This window comes from Manis pentadactyla, chromosome 3 (genome assembly GCF_030020395.1).
Source record: "Manis pentadactyla isolate mManPen7 chromosome 3, mManPen7.hap1, whole genome shotgun sequence".
Taxonomy (NCBI): Eukaryota; Metazoa; Chordata; class Mammalia; order Pholidota; family Manidae; genus Manis; species Manis pentadactyla.
The window spans coordinates 211942674-211955135 of NC_080021.1; the positions used below are offsets into that span (position 1 = coordinate 211942674).

General features: G+C 34.6%; 1 protein-coding gene across 4 annotated transcripts in view; it reads right to left on the minus strand.

Annotated features, from left to right (window-relative positions):
• The window catches only part of SCAI (suppressor of cancer cell invasion), a 138177-nt gene that overhangs the window by 33040 nt on the left and 92675 nt on the right, over positions 1-12462 (minus strand). For all 4 annotated transcript variants that reach the window (XR_008996634.1, XR_005030579.2, XM_057499024.1 and 1 more), the window contains 7 exons: positions 10510-10608; positions 10209-10361; positions 8917-9018; positions 8580-8681; positions 7771-7849; positions 6024-6123; positions 4460-4541 (listed from right to left, as the gene is read on the minus strand). Coding sequence is in view for 2 of the 4 variants with exons in the window: in XM_057499024.1 (XP_057355007.1) it covers positions 4460-4541; positions 6024-6123; positions 7771-7849; positions 8580-8681; positions 8917-9018; positions 10209-10361; positions 10510-10608 (717 nt within the window). In the remaining 2 variants the exon portion in view is untranslated. The remainder of the gene's footprint in view (positions 1-4459; positions 4542-6023; positions 6124-7770; positions 7850-8579; positions 8682-8916; positions 9019-10208; positions 10362-10509; positions 10609-12462) is intronic.

The window sequence follows — 12462 nt, forward strand, 5'->3', positions numbered from 1 at the left end:
TCAGTCAAATACTTTAGGTCAAGGCTGTTTAGACAAATATGACTGTTTTGACAAATGTGTAGTCATGTTCACTGGCAGGAATCCAGCTGTCATAAATACTTAAATACTCAAAGGATTGTCTTTTTCCAAAGAAAAGAAAGCAGAACTAAAAGAATTGCTGCCCAAAAAGACTGAGGGATTTTTTTTTTAACTTCTACACTACTGCAGATAAGGCCATTACAACTTGTCTATTCTCTAATGGAAATGTAAGAGCCAAAATGTGGGCCATACCTGCTATACAGATTTTGGCATTTCAATCAGTCTCCTCTAAAATGAGGCTCAAACTAGCATGCAAAGCTCCTCTCTTCCCAAGTGTGGAAAGAGCTTGGGCTTTGGAATGAGAAAGACTGCTGGCCTCAATTAAGCAAGATACCTAACTTCCACAGGCCAAGTTTCCACAACTGTAAAGTAAGGATAATAGTGTCTATTTTCATTTAATCATTCAATATATATTTATTAACAATCTTTAACTGTGACACAGTGGGGACATAAAGATACATGTATATATAAATATAAACACACACACAGACTTTAAGGAAAACAGCACAATGCTGACGTTAACATTCCAGGCAGAATAGTTTGCTCTGGTGAATATGGCCAGACCAAGAAAAAGACCTAAAGATACTGACATCAGACATTATTCAACTGATAGATAGTCGCCCTGTACGACAAGCTCTATCCACCTCAGATTCCGGCCATCTTGCTAGCTTCCACTCTTTTAAATATGAGCAAACAAAAATTAAAATACTGTGAGGAAAGTCTCCAATATGAAATCTACAGGCAAAAACAAACAGAAACACATCAACATGGAGGAGACAGATATCATGCAGGGAGAAATTTTAAAATAATCATTGATAGAGAAGATATTTCAACCAGGATAAAAACTGAGATACTTACATATGTATATATGTTATGTTTTATACATACAAACACAGCTATATCTTTATGGAATAAATATCTATAGAACAAATGAAAAATATCAATAAAAGAGTTAGAAGATAAAGGGAAAGGAATTTCCTAAAGAGCACAAAACTGGAAGATGGAAAATAAACAACAAGAAAATCAGAGGACTAGACCAGAAGATCTAATATATGAATGACGAAAGTTCCCAAAAGAAAGAACAGAGAAAATGGGGGGGAGGAAATCAATGGAACAACTCAAGAAAATGGGCAATTTTCAAACAGAAAGGACTCACCAAGTACACACAAAGCAAGATGGTAAAAAGCACACGCAGACCAGGGCACACTGCTAAGAAGTTGAAAAACACTGGGGTCAAGGAGAGGATCCTATAAGCTTACAGGGACCAAAAACAGATCCTGTAAAGGAATCCAGAATCAAATTGTTTGTACTTCTTAATAAATACTGGAAGCTAGAAAACAATGCAACAATGCCTAGCAAATTCTGAAGGGAAATAATTTCTAACCTATACCAAAACTATCACTAAAGTATGAGGGTAAATCAAAGGCATTTGCAGAAGTGCAAGACTTCAAATATTTTGCCTCATATTCACTCTTCTTCAGGAAGCTACTGCAGGAGATGCTAAGCCAAAATGAGAGTAAATGAAGTGTCCAAAAGGAAGATAGAGGATTCCAGAAACAGGATCCAACACAGAAGAGAGACGAAGAATTCCCAGGATAATTATGAAAAGAGATTCTGGGGCATAAGCAGAGGGCACCAGTTCAGAGGCTCTGGAAGATAATTCATCATGAAGATAAAATTAAGAGACTGATGCATCTGAACAAACTGAAAGACTTCAGATAATTGATGAGGAGTTGGGGTTGAATTAGTGATAAGTTCAGGAAAAAAAACAAGGATCAAAGATAGACAATTATTTGCTCCAGGAAAGGCAGGAAGTTAAATAGGAAAGAAAAAATTTACCATGTGGCTTAGCTGTCAAAAGCATTTTGACGTCATAATAATATAAGCACTAAATATTCAGTGAAGCAAAATTATGATCTAAGTCTATTGAGTGGATAGTAGGAGGTAAAAGGTATAAATGTGAGCTGGGGATAAGAGGAGGAAAGAGAGCTCAATTCTCTTCCATGATGTCTAAACCTGATGGATCAAGAGATATCAATAACAGCCTGTTATCTGGAAAAATGGTTAAATATCAAATTAATTAGCAAAAAGAGATGTACATGGTAACCTCTGGGAAGAGGCAAATCAGGTAAGCAAGAGAGCGGAAGACTGCTGATTTTAGTAACATCCATTGGGACCTGTTGACTGAGTAGTTCTCAGAGTAGTTCTCACCCTGATAACACACTTGAAATTATACTGATATCTGCTGCCCACTGCAGGTCAGGGGAATTAGAACCACAGGAGTTGGGGCTAAGGCACAGTTGTTTTGAAAAGTCCTCTGAATGTTTCTGATGCACAGAAAGAGTTGAGAACTACAACTTTAAAGTATATGCAGGAGTTACTTTCATAAAAGGAAAAAAGTAATACTTAAATGAAGAAATGTACATGAAATGTTTAGATTTACATGAAGAAACATTTAGAAGACACACATGTGTTCGTAAAACACTCATTATGTATGAAACATATACAGCAAAGTGGGCACTTGGGAAAATATATTGGTCACCCAGTTCTTTTTTTTCATTAGAAATTTGCAAAATGGTAGTTCAAGACTTTTTACACATACTTTGTGGGAAAAGTAAATACCGGACACCTTCATATGTTAACACAGAGAATTGCACACTGAATTTAGGGGCATTAAATAGTACAAATTTTGAAAAAGACAAAATTGGTCTGTGCCATGCTCTGATCTGCCTACTGCATATGGGCTCCCCATTCCATTTCTGAATATTAGTATGTTTTAGACAATTGCATTTTTAATTTTTAAGAGGAGTGATACAGCATGTGCCATAAAAAGCAAACGAACAAAAAAACCCTTTCTATTATTCCACTGTTATCCTGGGAATCAGAACATTGAAATCTAGAATTAATAAGTCATAATACATAACTAAGTAAATACATGTCTAATTATGTACAATGATGTATTTTAAAATAAGCACCCAATAACTCATTCTACATCCAACAGTAGCCTGGAAATAGCAGGTACATAAAGTGAATGATATTCTTAAGATTATAAAAGGTGGTATCAAATAATGCCCAATTAAATTGAGAGAAATTAATAGATTGCTAAAACACTCTAAACACATGCTACATCATACTAAGCAATACACTTGATCTGGTGTATTACATATTGTCACATCATTAAACTGTGCTTGTAGCAAAAGATTTCTTTTCCTTGACAAAGACATAGAATGCTTCTTTTGAATTCTGTGAAGATGCAAAATGCCTGGACTCTTTTTGTTTTATAAGCTTAAATATGGTAGCCAATAAACCTTTTTAAGATTAAAAACAATGCACACACAATATACAAAGTATACAGCTTATTTTCCTAAAAATAAGAAGTTGTAATGTTAAACTTGACAAAATGGGTAGCAGGACATATGCTGAAAAATTTAGGGTGGGTTAAAGGCTCTTGGGATTCAGACTTTTGCTTTAAAAAATGAAACTGAACATGAAAATTAAGATGGAAAACATGCTTAGGATCACCTCTCTTGGCTGCCAGACATTTCCACTGCTCTCCTGAAATAAACCTCCTCATATTGGCTTCCCCATCTAATCACATGAACACCCACAACAGAAATAGTTTTAATTGGCAATTCTGTGGTTCCAGCATATTTCTGAACATACTGTTTGCTAATGAAATATTCCAACTATACACAAAAGACTCCAAAGATACAGGCATTTTCCTGTAAATTACTATAGCTTGAATCCTAATATCCAACTTCAAAGAGTTTTTCTGCTGGCATTCTTTAAATAATCGTTGAAAACCACTCGTTTACTAGCAAAATATAACACAAAGGATTTTCAAGTTGGATCCCTGTTACTAATTTCAGCATTCAGAGCCATGTTTTTTTTATTTACTGTCACAAAAAAAAAAAATTAAGTGCATTTGAAACACTGTATGTTGGAATTCAATGACTGTAATTGTATAACATGGGATAAAATTTTACTTCAATTATAGAGGCTCAGCGTGCAGAAAGAGAAAAAGTTTGAAAACTAGAAAATAAAATTTGCCCATATACTTCCACCTCTATAAAAGAAAATTATTCTGGGTTATATAACAAAAAATAAACCTCCCACCAGAGATCTTGGAAATCTTGAATATTTTTTTCCTTCAGGAGGATTTATTATTTTCCACTGAGTGTCCATTCATGCGTTTTCTTCTTGTTTCTATTCATAGCACCAGATCCTGACTAGCATGCACAACCTCAAAAGAAAAGAAAGACTAAATACAAACCGTGTAAAATTAAATAAAGTAAAGCAAAATAAAAAGACATGTTCAGACTGGTTACCTCGGGGTGCTGTCATAACGTCTAACATGTACAGGAATACTCATGGAACTCACCTTATATGCAACACTATTGGATGAATCCACAATGATAAACATGGGCTTCCTTGTGAAAGGATAGAGATCTCCAGGATGAAGGCTGGGAAAACAACAACAATAAATGATTGTATAACTGTACCGCCCAAGTTTCAAGAAATCTTACTCTTCAGTTTGATCTGCTCACATCTCCTTTTCATCATAGCACTGAGAGAAAAACAACGATTAATTAAGTAAAAGAAAAAATGTCTCTACTGGGTTAGAAAACTTTGAGTATTTTTGGAAAAAAAATTCAGGGTTAATAATAATTTAAGAATATTTAAGCTAAAGAGAAATCTATATATTTAAAGATGGACTAAACACACAACACGAGAACCTCAGAAGTCAGCATTTAGGTAGCTGTTATTTAAAAGCTCCTTTCAAGAATGTATTTTGAAAACAAGATGTAACAATACAAACAGATTTGTATTTCAATGAGTTTCCAAACTCTATACCTGTTTCAAAGATTTTTAATATTTCAGGCTACATTGTAATATTGCAGACAATAAGTAGGGCTCCCCCTTACTATTCTTTATGCTTCCTCTGGACATTTACACCAGAATATGCTGGGGTGCTTGTTAAACATTGAGTCATTGGTCCACACAGAAGGACTACTGGACCCAAAGTCTGAAGTCCAGTAACACACAACTGAGAGCCATTGCTTAAGAAGGTCACAATTCTGGTGTGCATGCTCTCTTTCCCATGGCTTAGTGGATAATGAACGTATATGTATAAATATTAATGTAAATGTAAACATAAATATACAAAATGATGTGTCAATGAGCAATATCAACAAACTGCATTGTATTTCAAATACAACTTTTTCTTGTAAATGTATTAACGTATTAACAATGTATTAACAAATCATTTACAATGACAGCACTAATGCTGGGAACTGTTAGCTATTATATGTATAATCTGAAACAACTCCCTTGCTGCCCTTCCTTCCCCATTGTTTAATATGAACAATTAACATTTTTATGTAAAGTGCTATTAGAAGAAATGCAGTTTCAAGCAAGTCCAGAGTCCTTTATAACCAGATTGCTCTCTCAGCTACAGAAAATCCAGAGCTAATAATGGCCTAAGCAGTGAATGGGATGTACTTAGAAAAAGAGCAAACTTTCATAGATGAAATCCACTTGAAACTATACAATCAAGTCTATTTATGCTATATCAAACCAACAGAACTTTACATTACAAAGTTTGTATTTATGTTAACAGGTATCATATCCTGACATATTATTTACTTATGTATATATTTACAGTCTCCTACAACTTGAATGTAATTTTGTTCACTGACATATCCTCAGTGATTGAATAGTGCCTGACATATAATAGATACTCAATGAAAAATTTTAAAGTAGTATCAGTCAAAAATTCTAATTTCCTAGGATAGAGCCTGAAATATTGACAGAATCCAAATAAGTGCTATCCACAGTAATCTGGAGGGACATTGCTAGTACTACAAGAAAGTTCCAATTTCACTTTACATTTTATAGGAGAGAACTATAATTTTTATAATAGGGGGAAAAACCAGAATACATACCAGTGCATTTCCTTGTGGGACTGATTTCGTTTGTGGATGGCATCTCCATTTATAATATCCCGGTTACTATTAGTAAGCACCCCTCCAAAATCATAAGGACCTATAAAAATAAAGGGAAGAATCCTAGACTTCAATTGGAGAGTAACGATCTGATGTCCACATACAAAGATATTGTGTGAATCTCTCACTGATACAAGTGGAGATAATTACAAAACATTTTAATTATTCTAAAATTTAACAGTCTAGCTTAGTACATTACTTAAATTATTTCAGCATTTAAAAAATGTTTCAACATTAAAAAAACCCATTTAATTATTCATCAGTTTATTAACAGAATATAATGAGAAACAAAACAAGAATCTGCTGCATCCCATTACTCTGGGTAATAAAAGGGATAAAGATCTGGGATGCTCAAAATGATCTTTATATTTCAAGCAAAATTAAAATCTTAGGTTTAACAAAATTAAGAAAGTTGCAGAATGAAGGTCTAATAATTTCTTAAATGTAATAAAGTGAGCCACTAGTAGTAAAATTTAGGGAAAATTTTGAGTGGAACTTGAAAATTCTTATTGATAAAACATCATTTTTAAGAAAAAAATTGTCAAATTTCAGTGTGTGAAAATATCTATTTTTTCACTATTATATCAACCACTGTAGTTCCAGTTTTGAAGAAGCCTTTTCCCACTGGTCATATCAGTTAGTTAAACTCTTGTCTAAATGGGACAGCAACTGTGAGATATTAGGAATAACCTCTTTCAAAGGACCATTCAGTTAGTACCTATTGTATTTTGAAAAAAATAAAACAAGAGGTCGATATGTTCAGCAGGGTCCCAGAAAATCTGATTCAATAGGATAGGACGTGGAAATAATTTTATTACAAAACATTTAAGTAGTTTATGATTCTGATCACTTTTAATGTAAGTATTATATTTTATCCCTTAAAAAATCACTGCAATGAAGAGACTTTGAGATTTATTTTGTTTTGTTTCCATTTTAACACTTCAAGAGGCTCTGTCGGTCATGCACGGAAGATGGTAGGGACATGCACTGTATAAAGGAATGCAAATTTCAACAAACAGATGAGGAGGAAAATGTTAAGGATGTTAAGTTCCTTTTTGTCCAAAGATTTAATTGCCTTATTTACATCCAAGCTGCTCATCTATTCTGACCAATTTCATATATTCTTGACTCACATATTCTGGACAATTTTACCTTTTCATTCTGAAATAGCATCCCAATATTCTACTGGTTGAATGCATAAAAACCAAATATAGAAGGACAGAAAACAAAATCTTGACAAGGACTTGAACTTTCACAGTCACAAAAGTGCACTGATTTCTACAAAGACTTTCAGCCACAACGAAGCCGCTGACCGGATTCCCTAATGCACTTAAAGGCACAGAAAAATCCAATGATGTAAAATAGATAATTAGGCTTGGTTATTCTGTGTGTGTGTGTGTGTGTGTGTGTGTGTGTGTGTGTGTGTATGCTTTTGGCAAATCTGATAGTGAGGCATGCATTCAGTATGTGAATTTGCTGATGGTCTGTGGACCCTAGTATATAATATTTCAGCAAATAAAACAGACTAGGATATCTATAAGATAGCCAATTCAACAAATAGATCAGCTTTCAATTTGGAAGCCTCTCTAGAAAGTTGGAGATGGTCTGTGGGCTCTGGGCCACAGTTTTGTAGAAAATAAAGAGAATTCAAGCCCTGCTCACAACAGGGAGCATTCCTTTATTGTACCTTCACTATCAGAACGACCTGTGGGGAAAACGCCAGTGGCTGACAGGTAAATCAGAAGCACACTATTGGCAGGCAGCTCCTGAAATTAAAGAAAATCACACATGCAAAACAACAAACATAGGAAACAATAGTTTTATATTTAAAATTCATAATATTTTTAAGTTGTGGGGAAAACAAGAACTAATCTAACATATTGTCTTCTCCAAAAGAAGAACCACTCTTGCTGTTTCCAACTTCTCTCTACACAGCAAAAAGCATTGCTAATCTAAATTCTATAACTATTGCCAAAGATTTTGAAGAAATTCTGTGCTTCAAAAGCCTTATCATTTACAGAATGTTCTCTGAAAAACTTGAAATGGAGAAGTAAAAATCCTGCTATAGGTCTAAAAGACAAGCTCCCATCCGTGGCTTTCTCTATAGACACTTTGGGAGGAATCCCGACCTCTCATGGTTCTTCCAGATAACCCAGTATTTCTCACAGCTGCCTGAACATCTAACATGCCTATGCCATCTGTTCTTGTTCTTTAGTTCTGCATTGACTGTTATGCCTAATGTAGTTTAGCAATAAAAACTGGAGGAAGAAGAATGATAATGAATCAGTATTCTTGTTAATTAAAGGTAAGGGGCATTCGTAATATCAAGAGCAATTTCTATTTCAAAAATAGCTATGACTAATATATTCAGAAGGCAGTTGCATTTTCATATTTTCCCTAAATTCTTGACTTAAATATTCAAAGAGAAGAGTGACTCTCAGATTCCAGTTATGGCACACTTTCCCCACATTTTAAAAAGGATTGGATCATAAATACCTTAAAAGATGCTGCTAAGAATGTGTACAGTTGGCTGAAGGTTGGTTTGTAGAGCAGATACTTGTGGGGGTTTTCTCGTCTGGTAGGTTTGTCAGCAGATTCCTATATTTATACACAGAGAACAGTACACATACAAGCTGTATATGACAGAAGAATTATCAATGCCTGTTTTTACTATCTTCTTCATCAAATATCTTTTTTAAAATTCAGTGTTACTGTTATTATGCTTTATCTATTTCTCCTGTTTATTCATAGCATTTGTTGAATAATAGCATTCCATGAGGAGGAGAAGCAGCAAGAGTGTTAACCAAAACTGCAAACATAGGGAGAAGATCACCTGCATTCCTGGCTTATTCATCTGGGAAGCTAAATTCATTGGCTCCCTTTCCAGGGCTTGTAACATCCGGAACATGTCAACAGTTAGTTCACTGAACTTAACCTACAAGGTAAACAAACCTGACCATTAGTGCAGTATGTGCCCCTTTAAGTCTTCAATTATATTATTGCTCGTGATGTTCATGTGTACTTAATGATCTCAGGTATTTTATTCTCTTTCAAAAGACAGAAAATTAAAAGAATTGTACAGTGACACCCATATGCTCATCATGTAGGTCCTATAACATTAACATTTTTCTTTATTTACTTTATCACATATCTCTCCATCTACACATGCTTTTATCAATCCATCAATTCCCTCAAGTATTTTTAAAAACAAATAAGAGTAGTCATGTAAACATAGGTCCTGTAGAACACACTAACTATTGACAAAATAGCCAGGCTGAAATACGGCTGTGGACATATTTTATAAGCTCTTTGTTACATTTTGGTACTATACAACATTTAAGACTGCATCCTTTTCTATTCTGAATAATATTTCTATAGAACTTTGGGCAGGCAATGTTTTCATTTAAATTAAATTAAAAGGTTGTAATAGAGAAATCTTCAAATTAATGACTATAAAAGCAAAATTGGGTAAGTACTAGAAAAAGTTAACAGCAACAAAAATGACAGGTGTAAGGGATGCGTTCAAAATTGAAACTTGTATAAATAATGCAGATAGAAAAATGTATTCACTGGTGACTTTCCAATATCCCACAATTTACAGTAATTTCTAGGACATTAAAACATGAGTCATCAACATCATCATGGGAATATTGTCATGAAAAAAAGATTTGAAATTTGCTTTTAACAAATATATTTAAAAATAACTCCTCCCTCCTTTTGCCTGATTATAAAAGTAATATTCAGATTTAGAAAGTTGTAAAAAAGAAAATTAAAATCACCTATAATTCTGCTATTCAGTGATAAGTATTTTATAATATTGGTAAATTTCTTTAGTTTTTTTCCTGTACATATATGTATATAGGCCTTTTAACATTTATGAAATAATTCTCTATTGTTTCATAACACATTTATTTTCACTTACTATATTATGACTTTGTTTCTTTGTGATTAAAAATTCTTTCTAAATGTCTGTAATCTAGTTCATATATGGACACAGCATAATTTAATTAACCATTTCCTCACAAGTGGATGTCAGGATATTTACAAGGAAATAGTAATTCTGCAATAATCAAAAGCACTATTTTTCAAAGAAATTTTAAGCATAATTTCTTCACAATTCTTTACCTGGTTATTACAATTACCAATAATGAGTGCATCAGCCAGAGACAACTGTCCCACAATCATGCCCTGTTCCAGCAATGGGGCTCCTGTTTCAGTAAGGCGATTAGATGTGATAACAATGGTATTATCATCATTTAATACCATTACAGGGTCCGCCTGGAGAAAAAAGCATGAAGTAGCTGATGGCCAAGACAAATGTCGATATAATGTTATTCATTCTTCTTGACATATACATACAATAAAAATGTCTACCACATTGGCATTTACTCATCCATAATTATGACTTTTCTTGTCAAACACTGACCTCAATGAAAGCTGCTACTTCTTGAAGTACTAGATTCCATTCCACTTGATCTTCAGTATTAAAGCGGTGAGTATAATCTTCAATTTCATCTGACAATTCCTGATTTTAAAATATCACAAAGGAAAATGTTTAAAGAAAAAAATACATAAAAATACTACCTGTGCCTTTTTATTTTAATGGACCTTTTGTAGATAACATATACTTAGACTAAGACATATGCTTTCTTTTCCTTCTTTTTTTTTTAATTTTGGTATCATTAATCTACAATTACAGAAAGAACATTATGTTTACTAGGTTCCCCCCTTCACCAAGTGCCCCCCACATACTCCTTCACAGTCACTATCCATCTGCGTAGTAAGATGCTGTAAAATCACTACTTGTCTTCTCTGTGTTGTGCAGCCCTCCCCGTGTCCCCCACGCACTATACATGCTAATTGTAATGCCCCCTTTCTTTACTTCCTGCCCTTATCCCTCCCTTCCCACCCATCCTCCCCAGTCCCTTTCCCTTTGGTAACTATTAGTCCATTCTTGGGTTCTGTGATTCTGCTGCTGTTTTGTTCCTTCAGTTTTCCTTTGTTCTTATACTCCACATATGAGTGAAATCATTTGGTACTTGTCCTTCTCCACTTGGCTTATTTCACTGAGCATAATACCCTCTAGCTCCATCCATGTTGTTGCGAATGGTAGGATCTGTTTTTTTCTTATGACTGTGTAATATTCCATTGTGTATATGTACCACCTCTTCTTTACCCATTCATCTACTAATGGACACTTAGGTTGCTTCCATATCTTGGCTATTGTAAACAGTGCAGTGATAAACATAGGGGTGCATCTGTCTTTTTCAAACTGGAGTGCTGCATTCTTAGGGTAAATTCTTAGAAGTGGAATTCCTGGGTCAAATGGTATTTCTATTTTGAGCATTCTGAGGAACCTCCATACTGCTTTCCACAATGGTTGAACTAATTTACATTCCCACCAGCAGTGTAAGAGGGTTCCCCTTTCTCCACAACCTCGCCAACATTTGTTGTTGTTTGTCTTTTCGATGATGGCGATCCTTAGTGGTGTGAGGTGATATCTCATTGTGGTTTTAATTTGCATTTCTCTGATGACAAGCGATGTGGAGCATCTTTTCATGTGCCTGTTGGCCATCTGGATTTCTTCTTTATAGAACTGTCGATTCAGCTCCTCTGCCCATTTTTTAATTGGACTATTTGCTTTTTGTTTGTTGAGGTGCGTGAGCTCTTCATATATTTTGGATGTCAATCCTTTATTGGATCTGTCATTTATGAATATGTTCTCCCATACTGTAGGGTACCTTTTTGTTCTATTGATGGTATCCTTTGCTGTACAGAAGCTTTTTAGCTTGATATAGTCCCACTTGTTCATTTTTGCCTTTGTTTCCCTTGCCCGGGGAGATATGTTCATGAAGAAGTCACTCATGTTTATGTCCATGAAATTTTTGCCTATGTTTTTTTCTAAGAGTTTTATGGTTTCATGACTTACATTCAGGTCTTTGATCCATTTGGAGTTTACTTTTGTGTATGGGGTTAGACAGTGATCCAGTTTCATTCTCCTACATGTAGCTGTCCAGTTTTGCCAGCACCATCTGTTGAAGAGGCTGTCATTTCCCCATTCTATGTCCATGGCTCCTTTATCAAATATCAATTGGCCATATATGTTTGATTACTGTGGCTTTGTAGTAGAGCTTGAAGTTGGTGAGCGAGATCCCCCCTGACTTTATTCTTCCTTCTCAGGATTGCCTTGGCTATTCGGGGTCTTTGACTGTTCCATATGAATTTTTGAACTATTTGTTCCACTTCATTGAAGAATGCTGTTGGTAATTTGATAGGGATTGCATCAAATCTGTATATTGCTTTGGGCAGGATGGCCATTTTGATGATATTAATTCTTCCTAGCCAGGAGCATGGGATGAGTTTCCATTTGTTAGTGACC